This window comes from Rattus norvegicus, chromosome 17, assembly GCF_021556685.1.
Source record: "Rattus norvegicus strain SHRSP/BbbUtx chromosome 17, alternate assembly SHRSP_T2T, whole genome shotgun sequence".
NCBI classification, from domain to species: domain Eukaryota; kingdom Metazoa; phylum Chordata; class Mammalia; order Rodentia; family Muridae; genus Rattus; species Rattus norvegicus.
Window position 1 is genome coordinate 5,098,270 of NC_141550.1, and position 22,945 is coordinate 5,121,214.

At 44.7% G+C, this 22,945-nt stretch overlaps 1 protein-coding gene and 1 pseudogene across 5 annotated transcripts in view; both read right to left on the reverse strand.

Moving 5' to 3' along the window:
• Positions 1–2,741, reverse strand: part of Naa35 (N(alpha)-acetyltransferase 35, NatC auxiliary subunit) — a 52,167-nt gene extending 49,426 nt beyond the window's left edge. For 2 of the 4 annotated variants that reach the window (XM_087591452.1, XM_087591450.1), the window contains exons 1-2: positions 2,181–2,741; positions 1,849–1,977 (exon numbers count right to left, since the gene is read on the reverse strand). Coding sequence is in view for 2 of the 4 variants with exons in the window: in XM_087591450.1 (XP_087447576.1) it covers positions 1,849–1,972 (124 nt within the window). In the remaining 2 variants the exon portion in view is untranslated. The remainder of the gene's footprint in view (positions 1–1,848; positions 1,978–2,180) is intronic. The other 2 variants (XM_087591451.1, NM_133324.2) reach the window with 2 other exon arrangements.
• A 14,020-nt stretch (positions 2,742–16,761) lies between these two features.
• Positions 16,762–19,004, reverse strand: LOC147999950 (kinesin-like protein KIF2A pseudogene; annotated as a pseudogene). Its single transcript, XR_015641416.1, has one exon. The product of XR_015641416.1 is annotated as a kinesin-like protein KIF2A pseudogene (transcript).
• Positions 19,005–22,945: the final 3,941 nt, after the last annotated feature.

Sequence of the window (22,945 nt, forward strand, 5' to 3'; positions counted from 1 at the left end):
AGACTCCGTCCAAGCTTCTTCCACACCTCACCGAGACAAACGTTAAGTGGACATGTAGACTGAACTGTCAAAGGGACAGAGGCACATGGTTTCTATCCTGGCTGGCTTCCTCTCTACCAGGTACCATGCCAACTCTTCCCTCCTCTCCTTCAAAGCAGTATTCAAAGCCACCTTGTTATTCCCAAAGACCTGGCTGGCCAGCAGGTGGATCAGGAGTGAGTGCCTTCCCGTCCGAACTTACCACTCTTCCCTCTACCTTCACCCTCTTTCCCCTTCTCTGGATCATCACCCCATCCTACCCCTTCCCTGGATCCTCATCCCTCAGGACCTCTGGAAGAGCAGTCAGTGCCCTTAACTGCTGAGCCATCCCTCCAGCCCCCAGTCTCTCTCTTAAACTATAAACATGCTCATGTATATCACTTCTCTAAACATTTATTGAGGAGAGTACTTATTGTAGAGGGAAGTCTACCTTTCTTAGAACGGTCTTGAGCTTCTCAGCTTCAAATGATTCTCCTCACTCAAACACCCAAGTAGCTAGGACTTCTAATGGCACTACCAAGTTGTGCCACTAAACCCAGTTATTACCAACCATGGGACCTACTGTGTGCCACACACAGCTCTTCATTCTACAGTTATACACATGGTCTCTGCCATTATCAAGCTTATGTCATGGCAGGTAAAGCCGACCATGACGCTCCAGGCCACCTGCTTACAGCTACAGGAATGATACATAAAGTACAAAAGTGATACATGTGGTCTGATACAAAGTAACTCGAAATGGGGGGGGGGGTGCTCAGTTCACACAGGCCCTTGGGAGTAAGAGGACTGGAAAAGACAGGGCAATGGCAGGAAGCTGAAGTCAGCAGTACGCAGAGCTTAGGAAACCATGATGGAGGAGTCTGCCTTATGCTACTCCCAATGGGAAGTCACCAAGGATCTTAAGAGAATAACAGGATATCACCAATTTTAAATCTCAAACACACAAAAATTCTTTTGCCCAATAAAGTGTTTGTACAGGAGGGCATTATTGTCACGTTACCTGCCTTCTTTCCTTTCTTCCTCCTTTTTATTTTTTGGTCTCACTCTCACTGTACAGCCCTAGCTGTTCTGGAACTTACTGTATAGATCAGGCTGGCCCTGAACTCAGAGATGCACCTGCCTCTGCCTCTGCCTCTGCCTCACTGGGATTAAAAATGGGCACTACTATACCTGCTGTCATGGATTACCTAACCTGTTCAAGTTAGAAGACTTCAGGAGACAGCCGTGTCCTGGAGCTGGAAAGATAGAGCTGGTAGGATGGCTCAAAGCGCATTTGGCACACAATCATGAGGACCAGAGTTCAAATCCCAGCATAAGCCAGGATTCCTGAAAAGGCCTATAACTACATCTCAAAGGGATTTAATGCCTTATTTTGGCATCCACGTGCACACAGTCCTGTGCACCCTCACACATATGTACAAATACATAAATAAAAATGTTTCTTAAAAAAACTTCAACATCTGTACTAAAGTTTTACCCAATATACATCTGCTTTAGACCAAGAGTAAAAACAGAGAGCAGAGTACAGGATGGTTATCAACACTGAGCCTGACACTGTACTCCTGGCTTGTAATCTGTATCAGAGGAACAGGAAATTCAAGGTCATCCTCCACAACACAAAATTCCTTCTTAGCCTGGGCTACGGGAGACTTTCTCAAGAACAAAACTACCATAAATCTGATAAAGTCACAAGACTGTCTTGCTTTTTTGTTGTCATTGTTGTTAAGTCAAAGTTGAGAAGACACTATTTTGGTTTTACTTTATCCTGCCCCGGGCTTTGAACCAAAAGCCGCCAAAATTCAAACTCACCTCGACAAGCATCTTCAAAGTCCTGGGTTATGTCCACCCAGCTTGTGCTACTTTTTTCCATTTTCTCAGGGACATTGAGCTCCCATCCCGAAGCGTCATCATCTACTGCGGCTTTCATAACCATTATGCCTGTAAAGTGAACACTGGTGTGAGGCAGAGGTATAGCTTTGACTGGGACAGGAGCTGCAAAACTGCCCCAAGTGTTGGGTGAAAGACATCCTAAACTCTGTAGGCAGAACTCCTTTGAATCCTGCAAAAACAAAACAAACAAAAGCATACAAAACAAACCACCTAGCTTTGTGCAATCAGACCTCACGTTAAACCGATCGCACCTGCTAAGACTCCCAGCTTCTTCCAACTAGTTCAGAGATCTTCAAGCATTCCAGCCCAAGACTCCACTCCAGGGACCCCGGCTGTCAACACGGGCTTCCGGGAACCAGGGCAAACCCTCTCTGCTCAGCAGCAGCCTAGCATCCCTCACCCAGCGGGCTTCGCAGGACCCGGGCCTGGCCTCGCCCTGCAGGCGCGTCCGCACACCCTGGCCCGTGCAGCGAACGCGGCCGAGGCGGGAACCCGTCTACGCCGTGCCTCGCGGGGAACCGGCACCAGGCGGCCCTCGTCGCCCGGGCGACACGGGCACAGCCCGACCTCGCGGCGCGCGCCCCCCGGCTCCGACCCAAGGCGCGGCGAGGAACCGGCCGCCGGTGCCCGCTCCCTGATATCCGCCACAGCGGGCGGCGGGACCGTGCCAGCCCCGCACAGGTCACCCCAGGTACTTCCCCACGACCATCCGCGCCAGCACGCACCGTTCGCGCCGTGAAGATAAGGACACCGACACCACTACCTCCGCCGCCACCGCCGCCGCCGCCGCCGCCCCCTCCCCTCTCAGCCCCGCCCCGCCAGCCGCGTGCACGCATGCGTACGCCCTGGGCGCGCGTCCCCGCCCCCCGGACTCTCGGGAGTCTGCTCATCGGCCACGCCCCCTCTCTCACCTAGGCCGCCGTTTCCGGGAGGAGGAGCGTCCTCTCTTCTCGCGGGATTATAACACATCGCGAGACCGGAAGCCGTGCTCCATTTTCCTCCCCTCCGGCCCAGACCGGGCCGTGGGCGGGACCCGAGAGAGGCGGGGCCTGGGGTCTTGCAGCCCGCCTCATCCGGCGCGGCTTCCTGGGAAACTCTGAAAGGTGACTCAAGGGTGAAGGGGAGGGGTGGAGCTTCCGGAGGCGCTGGAGGAGGGGGTAGAGTAGCCCGCCATGTTGCTGCTTTGTGGTTGTGCAAACTGTATTTATGTTTTGCATTTAGCGAGCAAGGACTTTGTAAAGGAAAGACTAATAAAACATTCCCATCGAGCTAGCAATTTTCTTCCAAACTCGAATGTTTTAGTTTTTTCTTAATAAACCAGACTTCAAGTAGATTTGGTGTGGGTGTGGGTGGAGTTAGGAAAGGAACCCAGGCCCTGGATTAATGAGAAATAAAATAAATGTAAGAAGGACATGACTGGTCCTAAGTATGGTGGAGAAGGTTTATTGTAGATATGGAGGACAGCATAGCCACAGTCAGAGACATCTGGAAGAGTCCAGAGGGAGCGTCCCTGAGCCAGCCCACGTGAGAGCAGGGAGAAAAGAGGGGAGAGCCAGGAGACCAAAGGGCCAGAAGGGAAAGAAGTAAGAGAAGAACCAGGTATCCAAAATGGCTGAGAAGGGCAGCTGGGGGAAGTGCAGCCCAGCCCCTGTGCTGGAGAACTTTAGGGAAGGGGGCCAGGTATGCCAGCCATAGCTTCTACAAGGTAGAAGATTGGGATTCTAGGAGAAATTTAGCATTCAGGTCCACTCATTATAGGTTAAATAGGCACTTCAGTTAGCATTTGTCCCAGGTTTGAGACCTAACACTAAGAGTCCACAAGCAATAATCTATCATTGGGCTATATCCTCAGGCTCCATGTAATTGTAGATCCCGATTTGACGATTTTTTTTGAGACTCCAGAAGAAACTTAGAAAAATGTGAACAGGGTTCATCTGACGTGTTCAGTACTGTATATAATGGCATGGCAAACACTAATTTTATAAAGATTCATGGGGGTGGGTACTGAAGAGATGGATTATAGGTTAAGAGTGCTTCCTTCCTATTCCATTACGTCCCCAGGACCCACTGGGGCCAGCACAGCCACCTGTAAGTCGGGCCCAGAAGGACACCAGCTACAGGTACTGTACACTCAAGTAGACACCTAAATAGATCTTTTTAAAATAAGAGGACATAAAGCCATGTGTCCATGTGCATGTTGCGTGTGTGTGTGTGTGTGTGTGTGTGTGTGTGTGTGTGTTTCCCTGGGGATATAATCTAGAGACAAGTGTTCTACACTAAGATAAATCTCTAACTCCCTCCTTTATAGTTTCCCACCTCTAGATCACTCATTAACTGTTAGAATGTAAATGTCTTCTGAAAGTTTGTTGTATTGTTTTGGGAGGGATCACTCCAATATTCTATGCATGTTCAAAATATTTTCGTGGATGTTTTCCAATTCTTAGCTGGATCCATGGCTGTGGTGGAGTCCCTGTTTATGCTGGGCCGACTGTATTTCCGTCCCTTTCATAGTGGAGGTTGCTCTAGTCCTGACCACTGGTTTTCAAATGTGTTCCTACCAGGGACTTGTCAAATGCTGACATCACTGGATTTGTCTGGGCCGTTTGCTGTGAGCTGGTTTAGTTTCAGAGAGGAGTGTCTATAACCTAGGGCCTTCATGGACGGCTGTGCAAACTGGACACTGCCCAGCTTTAGTGAGCTTCCTAGAGCTTTACCACCCAGCCCTGCTCTCAGACTCTGCCAGTTGCCAGCTGTTGAGTAGCGGAAGAAATCTGGGACGTGAGGGAGGGGGGCAAATCTGAATTCCATTTTGACATTTTGCTGAACTCTCTTTTGCATGAGGTACTCTGTTTAGTTGGGACTATCCTTTTGTCATCTATGCCAGATCTTGCCATGACCCCCTCTCCTCACTTCACCTTTCAGTCTTCTCAGTGGATTGATCAGGGGCAAAGGGAACTCCACGAAACCGGGAAGAAGTCAGATCTTGTGCTTTTTAAGCATACATTCCTGTTTTAGCGTCAGCCTGCCCTCCATCTCTAGATATGCTTCTGTGAGTTCTTGAGTGTGCAGTGGTGCAGATGTGTCCTGCAAATGACCTGATCCTTTTGGAGTAGCCATTGTCGAGTCCCTCTTTCTGCCCATCTCTTCAACTGTATTGTGTCCTTTTTCTTCCTCCCATTCCCTCTGCCCCTGTGTCTCTTACAGAGATTAACATTTTCACTCCTCCACATTGAAAAGATACCTGGTTTTTGTGATTGTGTCTGAACACACTACATCCCAGTGTTCTTACTCATAAAACTTTGTAATTTTGGGGCACTGTGAATGGGCACAGCCTCACCTGTGCCGTGTCCATCACTCAGCTGCATCTCCAGTCTTTTTACTTTTTTACTTTCAGACATGTAAAGGCCAGTCTATCCTTGAACTTGTGATTCTCCTGTCTAGGCCTCTCCTGCACCCAAGTCCAGCAAGGGACAGACCATGTCACTTGCAGGGTTGTAAGAGTCAAGAGTTTTATGAACTGCAAATGACATAATGCACGACCCCTTCAATGTTTTGAACGTCCATAGTTAAGTAGTTCTTGTCTAGTTTACTTGGCTCCATACAAGAGTGGGGTTTAGTACTTCACTTTGTCACATTCAGGGAATATTTAACAGTTATGGGACCCACTTTAAACATATATGGATGAAAAGACTGCTATGAAGCTGTCACTTTAAAGACTCACTGAATGAGCTTGAGTGTTTTTTGTTTTTAAAGCTGCTATCGTGTTTTAGCATCTGCATTTCACAATTGTTCAGCAAAGATGAGGAAAAAATGTTTTAGGTTTCCTTAAATGCAGTCCTTTGGGCATTAAGGATTTGGGACACCCTTCTAATGACTGTCAGCACGGATAAGATATAAAATTATATATTTCAGAATAAATTGAACCAAACGAAGGGGCTTGCATGAGACCCCTATGTCATGACCCAGTGGCTTGAGTCTTAGAACCCTGGCTCAGAGCCGGGAAGGAATGGAGAAAGAATGGATGCATGGGCACACGCAGTAAAGCTGGGAGCAGCTGGGAGTTTTCCAACCTGCTGCAACCCAGAGCCTACATTCGTTTATGGTACAGCACTGGGGAGGGGCTAGCTAGCCTCACAGGAGGCCTAGACACCTAGGAGAAGGAAGCTGAAGCTTCTAGTGTTCGCACACACTGATGGTCATACCTGGCCTCATGAGGAGAGCTTTGTCACCCCTCTTCACCCTGGCCCATCCAGGGACTCAGCTCTGCCAATGTCCCGTGAACTGGAGATCTTTTTTTACATGGCTGTGACTAGGTCTACAACACATAGTTACTCGGGGCTTTCTGTACCCCAAATCCTCACTGTATAAATTCATGTTTGCTCTTTATATGGGCTGTCTTAGTTAGGGTCTCTATTGTTGTGAAGTGAAGTTAAACTCTTCTAAATATTTAATTTTATTTAAATTATTTAATAATATTTAATTAATAAAATAATAAAAATAATGTTAATACATAACTTACAGTTCAGAGGCTTTGTCTGTTATCACAGTGGACAAGCATGGTGGCACAGTGGCAGACACAGTGCTGGAGAGTAGCTGAGAGTTCTACACCTTGATGCACAGGCAGCACTCCAGCAAGGCCACACCCACTCCAGCAAGGCCACACCCACTCCAGCAAGGCCACACCCACTCCAGCAAAGCCACACACACTCCAGCAAAGCCACACCCACCCCAGCAAAGCCACACCTACTCTAGCAAGGCCACACCGTGATACTTATCAAAAGCTTCAGGTACAGGGCAGGGTCTATGTGGTTCTAACCTGACTATGCTGGTCTGGCCTGCTTCCCAGCCATGTGTCCCATTACCTATCATCTTAGTCTCATGTCTTCCTTCTTCATCCGTGTGACCATGGCAGCTCCCTCAGTCACCACCTGAGAGGACAGTAACCCCCCCCCATCTCTCTCTCTCTGCCCAGCTCTTTCTCTCTCTCCCTCTCCCTCTCTCTCTCACCTCTCACACACACATGCTCATTCATATATATATATATATATATATATATATATATATATATATATATATACATACACACACACATATATATATGCCCTGCTCCCAAGAGCCTTTTTCTCTCTCATGCCCAGATATTGGCTGTTTAGCTCCTTATTGACCAATCACCTAAAGTCAGAATTGCAACCAGATCTCTGGGTACAGAAATCAGCATGTAAACACACAGTGCACACACACACACACACACACACACACAAAGAAAAATCCCCCAACACTTCAAGCTCCGTGCCCATTATGTTTATAATATACTTGAATACAAACAAATGGGATTCTTACTCATTTGTATTGTTAAATAGGAATACATTATATAACATATATATATATATTATAAGTTGCTTCTCCTGATTAGCCCAGAATATATATACAGGCTACACCCTGTCTCCATCAGCTCTTCAAAGAGCCAAGACCACCACAACGACCACTCCTTCTGGGAATAGGCTCTGGCAGACAGCAACTTGTAACCAGAGGCAGGCTATATCTGTCAGGGCCTTCAGGGGACTAACTAGACCTAGTGCTCTTCCAGAATATCTTAGCTAGAAATGTCTGCAGGACTGTCTAACACCTGCCACAGCAGAACTGGGTCTAGGTGGGTAGACAGCAGCCAACCTTCAGCCAGTTGCCGAGTCCTGCAAGAGGTTGGCCAAGTTGCTTCTCCTGATTAGTCCAGAAAAGCTGAAGAGGAAAACCAGGAGACTCAAGGTGGCCCAGGACTCAGGTACAGTGGACGTGACAAAGCGCCTTTTAGTTAGTAGACATCCTTTGATAACAGAGTTACCATGTCAGTGGGAATCCCGTGTCACAGACGGCATGGTCAAGGTTGTATAAAGCCCAACAATGGTATTTTTCTTCAGAAAAACGTCTGAGATGTGACGACATTTACCCTAACTATTGTCTAGAACCTGAAGAAGGTCACCAGCATGCCTGTGTTTCTTTCTACACTTGTTAGCATTCCAAATTTCTTCCTGAGAAATATCAACATTGTGTGTTCCCATGCCTATGTCACAGTTTACTATATCCTCACACAACCTTAATTCAAACCCCAGCAGTGCACCTCTTTCTCCCTACTCTATGAGGGACAGACTCTTATCCTTGGACAGGCTGAAGTTTGCCTTTAGAACAAGCAGGGGTTGCTACCACAGCAACAAAGCCTTTGCCTGCATGATGGTACCGTCTCCATTTCTTTCTGGGACACGTTCCTTTCTACGATGTTACTATTACAATAAAATATTGATTTATGAAACCTAGTTTGGGCTGGAGAGACAGACCCACTGCTCTTGCTAAGGTCTGGTTTCCGGTACCCATGCCACCTGTACTTCCGGCTCCAGACTATCTGATGCCCTCTTCTGGCCTCCACGGGACCTGCACACACAAGCACATACTCCTCCTGATACACACATATGGATAATGAGAAACAAAGTTCGTAAATTAAAAAGATAGCAGCTCTCGCCAAAGTGCTGAGCACATCTTTAATCCCAGCACACAGGACTCAGAGGAGGTAGGAGGAGCTGTGTAAGTTGGGGGCCAGCCTGGTCTACACAGTGAGTTCTAGGCCCATGAGGGCTAGACATGAAATCCTGTCTCAAAAAAAAAAAAAGTAGAAAAAAACATAATTAACATGGTTTTATTATTAAAAGTACTTACATAGAAAAGCAGCAGAGGCAGGCAGATCTCTGTGGGTTCTATGCCAGCCTGGTCTACAGAATGATTTCCAGGATAGCTAGGTGTCTCAAGAAACAAAACAACAACAAAATCAGCTCACAACTACTTAAACAGTGGAGTGGAAATGTGGAAGGTATAGTCTTCTCTTCCTGCAAAACTATTCAGTCTTTCATACTAGTTTAATTTGGGGGAGGGCCCAATATTCTCATGCAAATGCTGCAGCAGCCCCTTCTGTGTCTCAGAAATGTAGCTATCAAAAGCTAGCAGAGGCCAGACAGAAAATCTGTGTCTAGAAAACTGGAGTTGCTTCAACAGGAGGGAAATTTTATCTTTTTTTTTTTTTTTTTTTTTTGGTTCTTTTTTTCGGAGCTGGGGACCGAACCCAGGACCTTGTGCTTCCTAGGTAAGCGCTCTACCACTGAGCTAAATCCCCAGCCCCGGGAAATTTTATCTTTAAATCAATAGAAGTTGCACAATTTGGAAAGTAAGTTTTTAAAGCTCTTTTGTCCTTGAAGGAGTAATTTACATTAGCAAGGCAAACCTGTGAGCCTAAAAACCTTGAAATCGTTTACCTTAAAATGAATATTTCACTGAGTAAATAGTAGGTTCTCCCTTTAGTGCACAGTGTAAATATTAGCATCTTAGACAGGCTGTGTTGTTAAAAATATCTCTCTCTGCATGCCTAATCACCACCCCTCAAAAAACCAACCAACCAACCAAGGACAAAACAAAGGAAAAAAAACCCACAGACTTCTTTTGTTTGTTTGAAAGAAAGGAGTTAAGAAATAAACAAGACTAGGCACTGTGACAAGAGCCTTTAATCCCAGCACGGAGGAGGCAGAGGTAGGCAGATCTCTGGAAGTTTGAGGCGGGCCTGGTCTACAGACCAAATCCCAGGACATCCAGGTCTACATAGTGAAACCCTGTTTCAAAGAGAAGAAAAGAAACAAAGAAAATGTTATTACTATCACAGTGCATATGTAACATATGTATCATGTCCTGTCACAATACATGAATAACATTAATTTTAAACACACTAAGCCTTGGTCTGGAGAGTTGACTCAGTGGTTAAGAGCACTGACTGCTCCTCCAGAGGTCCTGAGTTCAATTCTCAGTGACCACATGGTGGTTCACAACCATCTGTAATGGGATCCGATGCCCTCTTCTGGTGTGTCTGAAGACAGGGACAATCTACTCACCAATAAAATAAATAAGTAAAAAAAAAAAAAAAAACCACAAAAATCCCTAACCCTTAGTTGACTCATTTCTTCATTAAATTCACTATTGAATAGCCGTAAAGTACAGAATCATGAGGCTTATGCCTTACCATTTGCTCACGTTAGGTTACATCTGTAGGCATACTTTTGGGCTACTTTATTGGGTTCCTATATCTACCAGCCTTCCAATCCTTATTCCACTCTGATCTCTTTCAACACCACAACACTCGGTAGGAGAGAAAGAAAGCTAGAAGGGAACGGGGGCATACACCGCTTCAGACCACTTCCTGCTGATTAGGGACATTGATTTCCTTGAGGCAAGTCCAATCTTCCTTGTCAGAATATCTGCAACCAGCAATCACAAAACAGCAACGGAAACAGCAGGGGGAGCAGCAGCAGTCCCTCTAGGGGCTCCAGCATTTACACCCTGTAAAGAGTCCTCAGGACTCCAAGCGTAAACTGTCAGCAGCTGGCAAAAATCCCACCTCTCCTAGGACACAAGACAAATCATAGCAGTTGTGTGCAATCTGAAGCAGACCCGTATCCCACTCCTGGGACTAAAACAAAGACATTCACATAACATAACTGGGTTTTCAAAGAAACAAAAGTTCTCACTACATAGATCTCTTCCTAATTGGAAAGGTACCAGGCCATCCTTATTTCTCCCACAAGCTCCCAAAAGGAAAGGAAGACTTCTTCCCCAATCATCCTATCTGTGGAGCAAGGGCCCTCCGATGCCCACCTGCACCAAGTGTCTGACTAGCATTTTAGAACAGTGGGTCTTGGGGAACATGAGGCCTGTGTTCAGATGTGCAGGGATGTAGCCACATGCCACTGGATGAGTTCTTAGAACCCTTCAATCTTGTGACTTTTAGAGTCAATCCAGTTTGTATTAAAAGTCAGGAAAAAAACTCCTTAAAGTTGAAGGTCATGATTCAAAATGCCATAAAGGACATTTACTCACGAACACTCAGCGAACCCCAGAAAAACAGCCTTAAGTCGACATTAGTAATTCTCTTTATCTCCCAGGAATGATGGGAAAAATCCCTTGTCATGTTCACTAACCCTGCAGTCTAATCATGCAGTGGCTCCACGTGGCATCAAGCATCCTGGTACCCACAAATCCCTGGGCATGTCCACTGCCATGGTTTCAGGTCCTTCTGAAGAACAGCAGAGTTCTGATACCCAGAGAACACCTTCACCTCAGTCTCTTAGACCAGCGCCTGTGGGAGCCTGAGATAAGCTCCATGGTGATGTCTAACATGTGGGAGGCTCCTGTGCTAAATCTCCAAAAGCCTTTAGTCCATGTATTTTTCATATTTAGAACCACAGTTGAATTTCTCCAAAGCCAGCACATGCCAATGCGCTGTCTTTTACTATTAATTTATTAATTTTTGAGACAGTGTCTCCACCTTCCTAAGAGTTTAGATCCTCAAAAAATAAATGCCTATAGCTATCTTTTAACAATTAAAATGGCCACAGTGTGTGTTTGATTATATAACACTCCAGTTTGTGTAATTATTCTGAGGGTTTGGTTCTCATTGAAGAATAGGAGAATGAGCTCCCAGGAAGTTCCAAGAAACCACACAAAGAAACAGAAGCAAGGGCTAGAGGCTACTGTCTCCAGGGAGCACATCACAGGGGCCTCAACTGCCATCTGAGTCCTAGACTCAGCTTGGCCTTGGTGACCTGAAGTCACTAAAGAGGGGCCACCCCAACAACCAAGGCAAGAATAGAGCAACAGCAAAAGCTGTTTCAAACCTTCTCCTCCCATTACGTCTGAACTTTTCTGCAGAGCATACAAAGCGTGTTCCCCAGTCCATACGGATAGCGGGATTGCATATGCTGTCAGCCCAGAATTCATTTCTAAAGTGTCTTTATATTGTTGTGGGGTGCCAGCCAACATAAATATGTTTGTATGTATGTATGTATGTATGTATGTATGTATGTATGTATGTATGTATGTTTGTATGTTTGTATGTACATATATACTTATATGTATAATGTTTTCCTATTTTTGCTTTTTATGTTAATTTGCAGAGACTGCCTGCCTGGAATCAGTCTTGAAAGTTCTGATTTAGCTTGAGGGTCCAGTGAATTACATGTTCTTTAACAGAGGAAATGAGAGAATAAGACAAGATATTTTTGAGCAATTAAATTAGGAAAAAAATTAAAAGTTAGGGGCCAGAGATGACTCAGATGGCAAAGCATGCTGTTCTTGCAGAGCTCCGAGCTTGGATCCCGTGTCGAGCAGTTAATAAATAACTGCTTGTGACTCCCATTCCAGGGCATCTGATGCCTCCTTATAGCATACTCTGTGGTCTCCATGGCACCTGCACACACATGTGCACACCCACACACAGGCTCACACACATACATATAACTAAAAATAACAAAATCTTCTAAAAATAGAAATTACTTAACAAAATTGTATTTAGTCAAGGTTCTCCAGAGGAAGAGAATTGATAGAATGTCTGTATGTCTGTCTATCTGCCTGCCTGCCTGTATCTATCTCTCTATCTGTCTGTCTGTCTGTCATCTGTCTATCTGTCTATCTGTTTATCTATCTATCAAAAAGGGATATAGTAGAGTGACTTAGAGGCTGTGGTCCAGCTAGTCCAACAGCGACTGTTTACCAATAGTGGTGCCAAGATTCCAGTAGTTATTTAGTTCACAAGTGTCATGGTTTTTATATTCTTGGCTCAGGGAGTGACATTATTAGGAGGTGTGGTCTTGTTGGAGTGGGTGTGGCTTTGTTGGAGTGGGTGTGGCACTGTGGGTGTGGCTTTAAGACCCTCATCCTAGCTGCCTGGAAGTCAGTCTTCTGCTAGCAGCCTTCAGATGAAGATGTAGAACTCTCAGCTCCTCCTGCACCATGCTTGCCTGGATGCTGCCATGTTCCTGCCTTGATAATGGACTGAACCTCTGAACCTGTAAGCCAGCCCCAGTTAAATGTTGTCTTTATAAGAGTTGTTGGTCAAGGTGTCTGTTCACAGCAGTAAACCCTAACTAAGACAACAAGGCTGGATGTCTCAGATGATCTTCAGTAGACTCTGGAATCCTGAAGAAGTAGGCTCAAATGCCAGTGAAGGAATGGACTTGCCAGCGAGTGTGAGAGCAAGTTCGCTCCTTTCATGTCCTTTAGATAGGCTGCCAGCAGGAGGTGTGGCCCAGATTAGAGGTGGATCTTCTCACCCCAAAGATCCAGGTCAGAAGTGGGTCTTCCCACTTGAAATGATTTAATTAAGAAAGAAATCCTTCATAGGTGTGTCCAACCCTTTGGGTTTTAGTTCATTGCAGATATGGTCAAGCTGCACAACAGACAGCAGCATCGCAAGAATCTATTTAAAGTTTGGCTTCGAGGATAACATCTCTGACCATGGCACATACTGCACACATGAGCGGACAAAGGTATCTGTTATGGTGCTAACATAAATCGGATCTGAGGCCATGCTTGTCACTGACTTGTGTGAAATTTGTACTGTGCGATCAGGTGTGTAAGGCCAGAAATCAGCCTTGTGTGTTGTTCCTTCTAGAACAGTCTTTCTGGACCTTCCTAGCACTGTGACCCTTTAATACATCTTCATGTTGATGTGATCCCCACCAACCATAAAATTATTGTGTTGATACTTAGTAACTGTAATTTTGCTACTATTAAGAATCCTAATGTAGGGGGCTGGAGAGATGGCTCAGTGGTTAAGAGCACTGACTGCTCTTCCAGAGGCCTTGAGTTCAATTCCCAGCAACCACATGGTGGCTCACAATCATCTGTAAATAGAGTCTGATGCCCTCTTCTGGTGTGTCTGAAGACAGCTACAGTGTGTGTGTGTGTGTGTGTGTGTGTGTGTCTTTAAAAAAGAGAATCTTAATGTAAATATCTGATATATAGGTGACATGATATGCAACTCCAAAGGATACTGACCCACAGGTTGAGAACCCCTGCTCTAGAGCAATCCGTCTTGTTTTGAGATAGTTTTTCACTTGGCCCAGAACCTGACCCCTTAGGGTCTGTTTGTGTCTGCCACCCTGGCACCACATTCAACTTACATGGTTCTGCATATCAAACACAGGCCCCTGTATGGTGAGCACTTTGTAACTCAGCCAGAATTCCAGGTTGCTTTTTTATCTTCCGGGTATTGTAACCAGCAAGCTGTTTGAATGTGCACGTATGTGTGATTATGGGTCAGTTCGATATTCAGGGATGCAATGGAGGTGTGATATTTGAATGAGAGGCATCCCCATTGACTCACCAAGTCCTTGTTTGCTAGTGCTTTTTGGTGCAATTGTGGAAACTTTAGGGGCGGAGGTACATCACTGGAGGTGGACTTTTAAGAATTCATGCCTGGCCTCACTTGCAGATTGCTCTCTGCTTTGTGTTTGTGGCTGGTGGTGTGATTTCTTGGCTTCCTATTCCGGAGGCCATGGCCCTGCCTGCTGCTATGTCTTCCTTTATATGCTGCCTTTATAGACTCTGTTTCTCTCTGGGAGTATAAGCCAAAATAAACATCTTCTATTATACATTGTTATTGGTGTTTCTCAAAGCAATAAAAAGTAACTAATATAGAGGGTGACTTTAAAAGTTGAAATTTTTATCTTGGACAGGAGTGATGGGCAGGTGGATTTAGCTTCAATGGTTTAAGTTGCCCTGCCAGTTTTTCTCCTTAAAATGGGAAACACATCTATTTGTTACTTTGTATTCTCTATCCTGACCCCTATTGAAATGTCTATTTCTGTCTTGATGTTGAGACAGTTTCCATCATTAAGTAACCCAGGCTGTCCACAAACTTGTACCAGTTCTCTTGTCTCAGCTGCTCACATGCTGGCATTACAAGCATTTGCCACTAAGCCTGGAAGCTCCTAATTACTCTGAACAATTTAGTCAAATCATATAACTGCTCTAAATTTGAAATTCAATATTGAAATATTTACTCTTCTCTCCACATAATTAGAATTTCACGTCCCAAGTTGATAGGGCTGACTGACTTGGCAGTAATTTATTTGTTAGTGCTAAAAAATGAAACAATGTAACTAACTTGTTGAAAAAAGGAAAGAAGACTTGATTTGGAGTAATTTTTTTCTGTATGCAGTGACTGCAGTGTTCCTTTCCTTTCCTCCCAAAGTAAAAGGTACACTTTGTGATTCATTGAAACAACAGCAGCAAGTTTCTATTTATATATGTGGGCATATATATATATATGTACATATATATATAGTGGTGGTTTGAATATGCTCATGTATTATATAGTTATACAATATGTAATATATTAATATGTTTATAATATATAATATATTATTTATCTAATATATGATTGTATTATTTATATATTAATACATATTAAACAGGCAAGTTTATATGCTGGGTTACAGAAAACAACATATTAAAACCATGTTACATTAATCTGTGTACCAGATTATATGTATATAAACTATACCATCATCAGAAGTCCATGTAGGTTGTTAGGTTTCTTTCCTTTCTGTCAACCCATCCATCCATCCATCATCCATCCATCCACCTGTCCATCCATCGTCCATCCACCTGTCCATCCATCATCTATCTATCCATCATTCATCCATCTGTCCATCCATCATTCATCCATCTGTCATCCAGCCATCATTCATGTCCAGGGCCACCCGGCCTGCTTGTGCCTTTCTTTGCCTGAACTATGTGTTGTCCACTTCATGGGCCCTTGTTTCCAAGTAGCACACGTGGGGGTGACCACCAGCCAAGAATACTAAAGACTTCCTGATAGCTTGCTTCTACACTAGAATGAGTTTCACTCTGTTGTTAGTTAGAAGCTTCAGAAAATTGAAACTTATTATAGGTAAGAAGTTTTTGGGAAATCAAAACTTATGCCATTGGTTTCTGACGTGACATATGTTTATTGTTACCCTAACAACCAGTTGTATTGTGTGGTTTTTCTACTTATAAGCAAGTGCTTTTTACTTGATTAGATGAGACTTGATCAGAACACTGTCTTGTCTTCATTTCTCATGCCTCTTGTCCCATCCGTCCCACTTCCCTTTCTCGGGTCTCTGATGAAATTCCTGTGGACCAGGACACATCCCTCCATCATCTATCCATCTATCATCCATCCGTCATCCATCCATCCTTCCATCCATCATCCATCTATGTATCCCTTCCCTTTTTCAAGTCTTCAGAAAGCACTTGCATTCCGACCTCACCAGCCACCTGCCCTTTAGTTTTCTTCAGGAATAGTTGATGATATCACGATCTGTTCTGTATGTTAGTAGGTTATGTGTGTGCCTGTGGCCTGTGACAGTGCAAAGTAATGTTGTGACATGAACTTCCGGTTAATATTAACGAATGCCAACGGAGGTCGACATTTCATCCCTGTGACGTTTGCCTTCTACCTCTACTGGCTCTGATATGTACCAGCGAATGACCACCTGTATAACATCTCTGATGTATGTACCAGGAGATGGCTGTCCACCTGTACTGTCTCTGATGTACATACCAGTGGATGACCATAAGAAGCCTAGTGTGCTAGCACGTATGGAATCACATTGCTTGGCAGGTGGAAGCAGTTTAGGATCATCCTGCCTACTGAGGAAGTTCAAGGCCAGCCTGGGCTACATTAGAACCTGTCTCAAAAAGTTAAACAAATAAAACTATGAATAGAATAAGCACTATGCAAAAATGAAAAAAAATGTACAAATGCTATTTTTTTCTAATGATCTATAAAAATATTTAATAATATTATATAATAATAACAAGAATTTCCATCACTGAAACTTAGTAAATATTATGAATCATAACTTGCTGAAATGGAAACATACAATCACATTATGGGACAAATAATAAGGATGTCAGTCTTATCTAATTATACAACATTTTTCTACCTTTTTTTCAATTTTACAAAACAATTCTAAATCATTTTAAAGAAAATGTAAAACTTTATTTTGAAAATTTGAAGAGAAATGGGATAAAGCTTGACCTATAGGGTCTTCTGGTAGCTGTGATACAGACTTCATGGTAGAGGGTAGAATACCATGGAACTGGTGATCATTTTGCCTCCGCATCATCAAAGGCTACAACACCATGCCTGGCTTCCCTAGATTTCAAATTTAAAATGTAGGAATCACTTTCATACCTATTTGCATATCTTAATGTATTAAGAGTGTTTTCACAGGATGCCATTCCTGGAGAGATCGTGGCAATCATGCAAGTGCGAGAATTCTCACCTATGAAGGAATCTCTCAACACCTGAGTGAGTTTACTTGCTCGGAAAGGAGTATGGGGTTTATTTCTACCTAAGGCTCGGATGCACTCCTTGAGTGCTAAAAGGCTTTTATTAATTTCAGCACCTTCAAGCCTGGTTTGCCTGTCTGCACTGGACATATCAGCTCCTCTTTCGTTCCCAGCCAGGTCGATGAGAGAAAATTTACCATGTAGTTTCCCCTTCCTCCTAAGAATGATCTGAAACACTGCATGGCTCCGAGATGAGTGTGCATTTGCAGATGTCTGACCAGATGTTCTGCAGCTGTTGCCGATGTCGATGAGCTTCAGCACGTCTTCCACACACTTGACCTCCCGTTCCTGCAGCCCTACCACTTGCACCTGCTGCTTTCCATCCTCTAGGACTCTTAACTTTGTTTTCCTATTTAGTAAGTCAAACACCTTTCCACTATAAATTTCAAAAAATGTTGCATATACTTGGAGTTCTAGTTTCTTATAGTTTGGCTTCTTCAGCATTAAAAACACATCTCGAGCTGCTAATGCATAAATTCCCTTAGAGCAATCCTGGTTCTTTCCTGAAAAGTCACCACCCATAGTGTGAGTTTTCCCACTTCCAGTCTGCCCATAAGCAAAGCAGGTAGCCATGCCCCTTTCAAATATTGTTTCCACCAGTGGCCTGGCAGTAAATCTGTAAACCATTTCATTAGGAGCTGAGTCATCAAAGGCATAATCAAAACGAAATGTCTGGTTTTCTAAGTACCTTGTTAAGTCTACTTTCTGTTTGGGTTCATGAACCATCACAACATCTTTACTAGGGATTGTGATGACATCAAGATCTTTCATCTGAGTTTCTTTTTTATTGAGTGGTCGTTTTCTTACACAAACACATATCCTATGTTCATCAATAGGATCAGCTGTTGTGAGGGGTCTATAGTCCAAGCTCCCTCTGAAGTCTCTGATCATACACATAATCTCGTAATTTGGATTTGTGGCATCGACATCCTGGGCTCTTTTTTCTCTAAGTTCTTGCTGTTGCAATCTTCTTTTTTCTCGTTTTTCTTGCAATTTTTCTACTTCTTTCACACAATTAGATTTTCTACGTGCATTCTGTTGTGCAGAAGATGACTGCTCAGGAAGTTGACTAGGCCGTGCGCGTGCTGAACCAACCACTCTATTATCTCTGGGGGGAGGGTCGTTCTTAATAGATGCCACAGTCCGTCGGTTCTTTACAATTTTGTTTACTTTTGAGGATGAGGAGGGTGGAGGTATTTCTGGACTTGGCTCAATGTCTTCATCAGGTACAAGGTCAGGGTTAAGTGAAAAGATGCTTTCCAAGTCAATCTCTTTTCCTTTTGTGTCTCCATTTTCTATCCACTCGACTGTGACACTTTCATTATCTTCATTTAATGATGTCACCATTGCCTGGTGTATTCGGCCTTTAACCTGGGTCACATCTTCTGCTGGAGACCTACATAAGGACATTGAAGAAGGAAGATTCGCTCTTCCGCTTGCATTTGCTTCTCAGCACGTCTGTTGGAATCTACTTCTTCCGAAGACTAGCTGACACAATAGCCTCGTGGACTGAACAACTACTAGATTCTTGGACTTCTAATTCACAGCTGACTATTGTTGGTCATCATAACACAGACATCGCTGCGCTTGATTTCCACGTAAATCCCGATCTGGATCTTGCCGAAGTTAGCCGTTGCCATCACCTCATCCGGAGCGGCGGCGGCGGGCGGGCGAAACAGACGGGGAGGGGGCGGGGTGGCGGCGGGAGGGGCAGCGGTGGCCCGCGGCCGCGCCGGCCCGGGAGGCAGCGTGGACGCGAGCGGGGCCGCGGCGAGCGGCGGCGGACGAGCGGGCTGGAGCCCCGGGCCTGCGGGAGGGCGGGCGGGCGAGCGGGCAGGCGCGCACGCCGGGCGTCGGGGTGAAGCAAGGGCCGCACCCGTGAGGCGGCGCGGGGGAGAGAGGGAGGGCTCGCACCGCCCGCCCGGACCCGCTATTTTTTTTTAAATGACGGTATAATGCAGTGGGAGCAAGCATCTGGGGGGCCCATGCTGAGAAAAATTAGGCTTAGAACAGGCCTAATATAAAAGGAGATTTATTGGGGGAAGGGAAGGGGATCTTGGAAAGGGGTAGAGACAGAGAGAAGGGGAGAGAAAGAGACAGAGAGAAGGGGAGAGGAGAGAAGAAGGGCAGGACAGGAACAGGAAGCAACAGAGGGAGAGAGTAAAGAAGGAGGAGGGAGAGAATATGAGAGACAGAGAGACAGAGAGACAGAGAGAGTGCGCGCAGAAGAGCATGGCCTTCTACACCTGGCTCCTGGCTTGTACCTGGCAAGTAAAGATGGCCGCTGTTCCTAGGTAGCTGTTGGCAGAGCCCAGAGGCATTGCTAATACTAACAATAACAGCTTTAAGTCTATCAGTGTTTTCTGCATAAATTTAAATAAGGGTAAATGTTTTTAATCAAAATCTCAGTCATTTGATGTTACCAATGAAGACTCTGGAGCCAGATGCTGGAAGGCTGAAAGCCTGCTTGCTGAGAGACAGAGAAAGCCCCCAGCTGGCCTTCCTCCTCAGCTGAAGTCCTAGAAAATTCCCCTCTCTCATGCTGTCTCAAAAATCCTCCTTCCAACTGAACGTGTCTCCCTTCTCCCTTGTGGGCATCTATCCACCCTCCTGACTCCCCCTTACTTACAGGCTTTAAAATAAAGTCTGTGCTCACTTCCTGTCAGCGGGTTACTCGCTTCACCCGTTGACCCCTGGTTGACTTTATTAACCCTGTTGGCAGTCAGTATCCCAGCAGAGAGCTCTTGGATCCACAGTGTGCGCTGAGGCTCAGTCACACCACCACTAGAAAGAGGCCTTGTCTGCTCGTTTAGTTTTTGTAGTAAATAACATAATCTCGGGGTTTACAGTGTGATCAACCAACCTGTAACAGGTAAAAGATGTCTGAAGGGAGCTACAGGTATCGATTGACCTTTCCTATAACGATGACATCATATTTATACTTAATTTTTTCTATTATGGTGAAAATCATTCAGCCATCTCTAAAGATCCCAGTTTGTAAGCTTAATTTTAAAAAGTTTTGTTGAGGGGCTGGGGATTTAGCTCAGTGGTAGAGCGCTTACCTAGGAAGCACAAGGCCCTGGGTTCGGTCCCCAGCTCCAAAAAAAAGAACCAAAAAAAAAAAAAAGTTTTGTTGATATTAGGAGTAAGCCATACTTTTAACAGAATTCTTTAAGATAATTTTATGTTCTAAATCTTAAAAAGAGGTCACAGTACAAAAGCGTCCTTAAACGCTTTTTACAGTACTCTCTTAACTGTTGGCCCCTTAGCAAGTATCCTTGTTTACATATCTGCAAAGACCCAGCAATAATTTAGAAAGAAGACTCAAATATTCTGATTAACCAAACTATAACATTTTTATTTGGGAGAGATAGTCTTTAAGCAAAGTCTCAATACGGTCAAGTAATTGATTCCGTTGTAATACAAAATGATCTTTCTGAGTAGAAAACCACTCCGAACACGAGCTCTCGCTGCGTTTTAAAGCGTCTATGCAAGTTGACACTTCCATGAAACCCTCGGCTTTACTTTCTTCATACTGAAGGCTTTTCGTCAACAGCTTTGTTGATATCAAGAAGTTCTGGCTCCACTTCTTTCTGAAAGCTCTCTTTCCGAGTAGACTTCCTATTTTGGAGTTGCATAAATCTGTGCTAGTGCCTAGACGCCAAAATAGAAGTGCAGCTGACTTTGAGACTGCGGCTCAGTTCCCTCAGTGCCAGGCGTGTGGGTCTCCCAGCCTTGCTCACATTCCTTTGCCATAGTGGAAATCCACTCAAGGAAGAAAGCATTTATCCACGGAGAAGAGCCATTCTATCCGCTATCCGAACCCACCTTCAAGGAGACTGTCCCTGTGGTCAGGAACTCGTAAGTCTGGACATGGCATGAGCAGAATCTCCCAGGGGTGCTGTCTCAGGATCCCTACTGCAACAGTGAAACACCGTGAGAGAAGTAACTTGAGGAGGAAAGGACGGGCTATTTGGCTTACATTTCTATACCACAGTTTATCCTGGAAGGCAGTCAGGGCACAAAAAAGAGGGCAGAAACCTGGAGATAGTAGGTGCTGCAGAGGCCATGGAGGAGCGCTGCTTACTACACTGCTCAGCCTGCTCCCTTACAGCATCCAGGACCACCAGCCTAGGAATGGGCCCACCCACAGTGGGCTGTGTTTCCCCTTATCAATCACTAATTAAGAAAAAGCCCTACAGCCTTCCCCACGGCCCTATCTTATAGAGACATTTTCTCAGTTGAGGTTCCAGACACTCAGGTGACTCTAGTTTGTCAAGTTGACATAAAACTAGCCAGCATAGGTGACCTCAGGGATGTTACTGTGCATAGAGCAGAGTCCTGAACCACCAGAGAGAGGTCAGACCAGTTCATGCCAGTTGCATCAGATTGCAGTCTGACTTGTTTCTGACTTGGAAAATTAATTGTAAATGTAATTACAGTGGAACCAAGGGGAAGCAAGGCTATACATGCAACTTGATTCACCTCTTGTCCTCTCCCAGGTTTACTGCCTCTGTCTGCTCACCTAGACCTAGTGCTGGAAGCTTGCAGCCTCAGTACAATCTTATCTAAGCCTAGATGTTTCCAGCCTCTGAGACTGACTGCAGAATAAGCTCACTCTTTCTGTACTCTGGCTGGCTGGTTCAACTCAGCTGCTCTGGCCCAATCCTTCTCCAAGCTGACCAATTCACTCTGGATTCTCTCTTTGCTTCAAACTATCTCTGGCAATCTATTCCAACCTTCTGGCTCCTTCTCATTCTCTGGATCATTCTGTCTTCGCCTGCGTCTAGCTTGTTCTCTCTTCAATCTGCCTGTGTAAAATTTTCCCTGCCAAACTTCTTTTTTCTCTCTCGGTGCTGCTCTCTCTTAAGTAGCCTCTTTTTCTCTCCCTTCTCCTGAGTGTTGGGCATATCCTGTTGAATCTTCCCCTGATTTGTCACTTTGTCTAACCCTCAATTAGGTATCATTTTCAAACACAGTGTTTCCTTCCACAAACTAACTTTACCTTCATTGTTTGGGATTAAAGGTATGTGCTAAGGCTGAACCACACCACAACTAGAAGCAGTTTTTCCCCCAGTAAACAACATAATCTCAGAGTTCAGTGTGGTCAAATATCCTGCAACAGTTGATAAGCGGTTTTAATAGTAAAAAATAACTTCTCTCTTGACTGGTGCATTGCTGACAGGGCAGTCCGGCCCACAGAGGATATAAGGGAGGGAGGAGTGAGTCAGGCACAGATGGTCCAGGGTTCTTACAGCTCCAACTGTAGGACTAGCAATCGGATTTTTTTTTACTTATGCAGATTTCCCAGAACAAGATTATTCAAGAAGTACAGATTATGAATTTGACTTTTCATTGAATGTCCAGGGTTACAAGTTCAGTCACAACTAGAAAATACAACAGAATAGAGTTTATTTTTATTATCAGCCCTATAACTTCAATTTAAATAATCTAAAGAATGTCTCCTCCAAAGCAAACACATTTTTATGTCAGCCTGCTTTTAGGCTAGGTGTTTTTTAAAGCACCCCAGACAAACAGAACAGCAGACATCAGGAAGAAAGTGTCACACTGGGCCTTGCTTGAGCATCTGAGATCTCAAAACCCTCCCCCATCGATACACTTCCATCAACAAGGCCACGCCTTCTAATAGTGCCACTTCCTGTAAGCCTATAGGAACCATTTTCAAAGTACCAGACATGGACGCACCCTCTAACTGTAAGCAAGCCACCTCCCTATGAAATGCTTTCTTTTGTAAATTGTCTTGGTCATGATGTCTCTTCACAGCAACAGAACAGTAACTAAGACA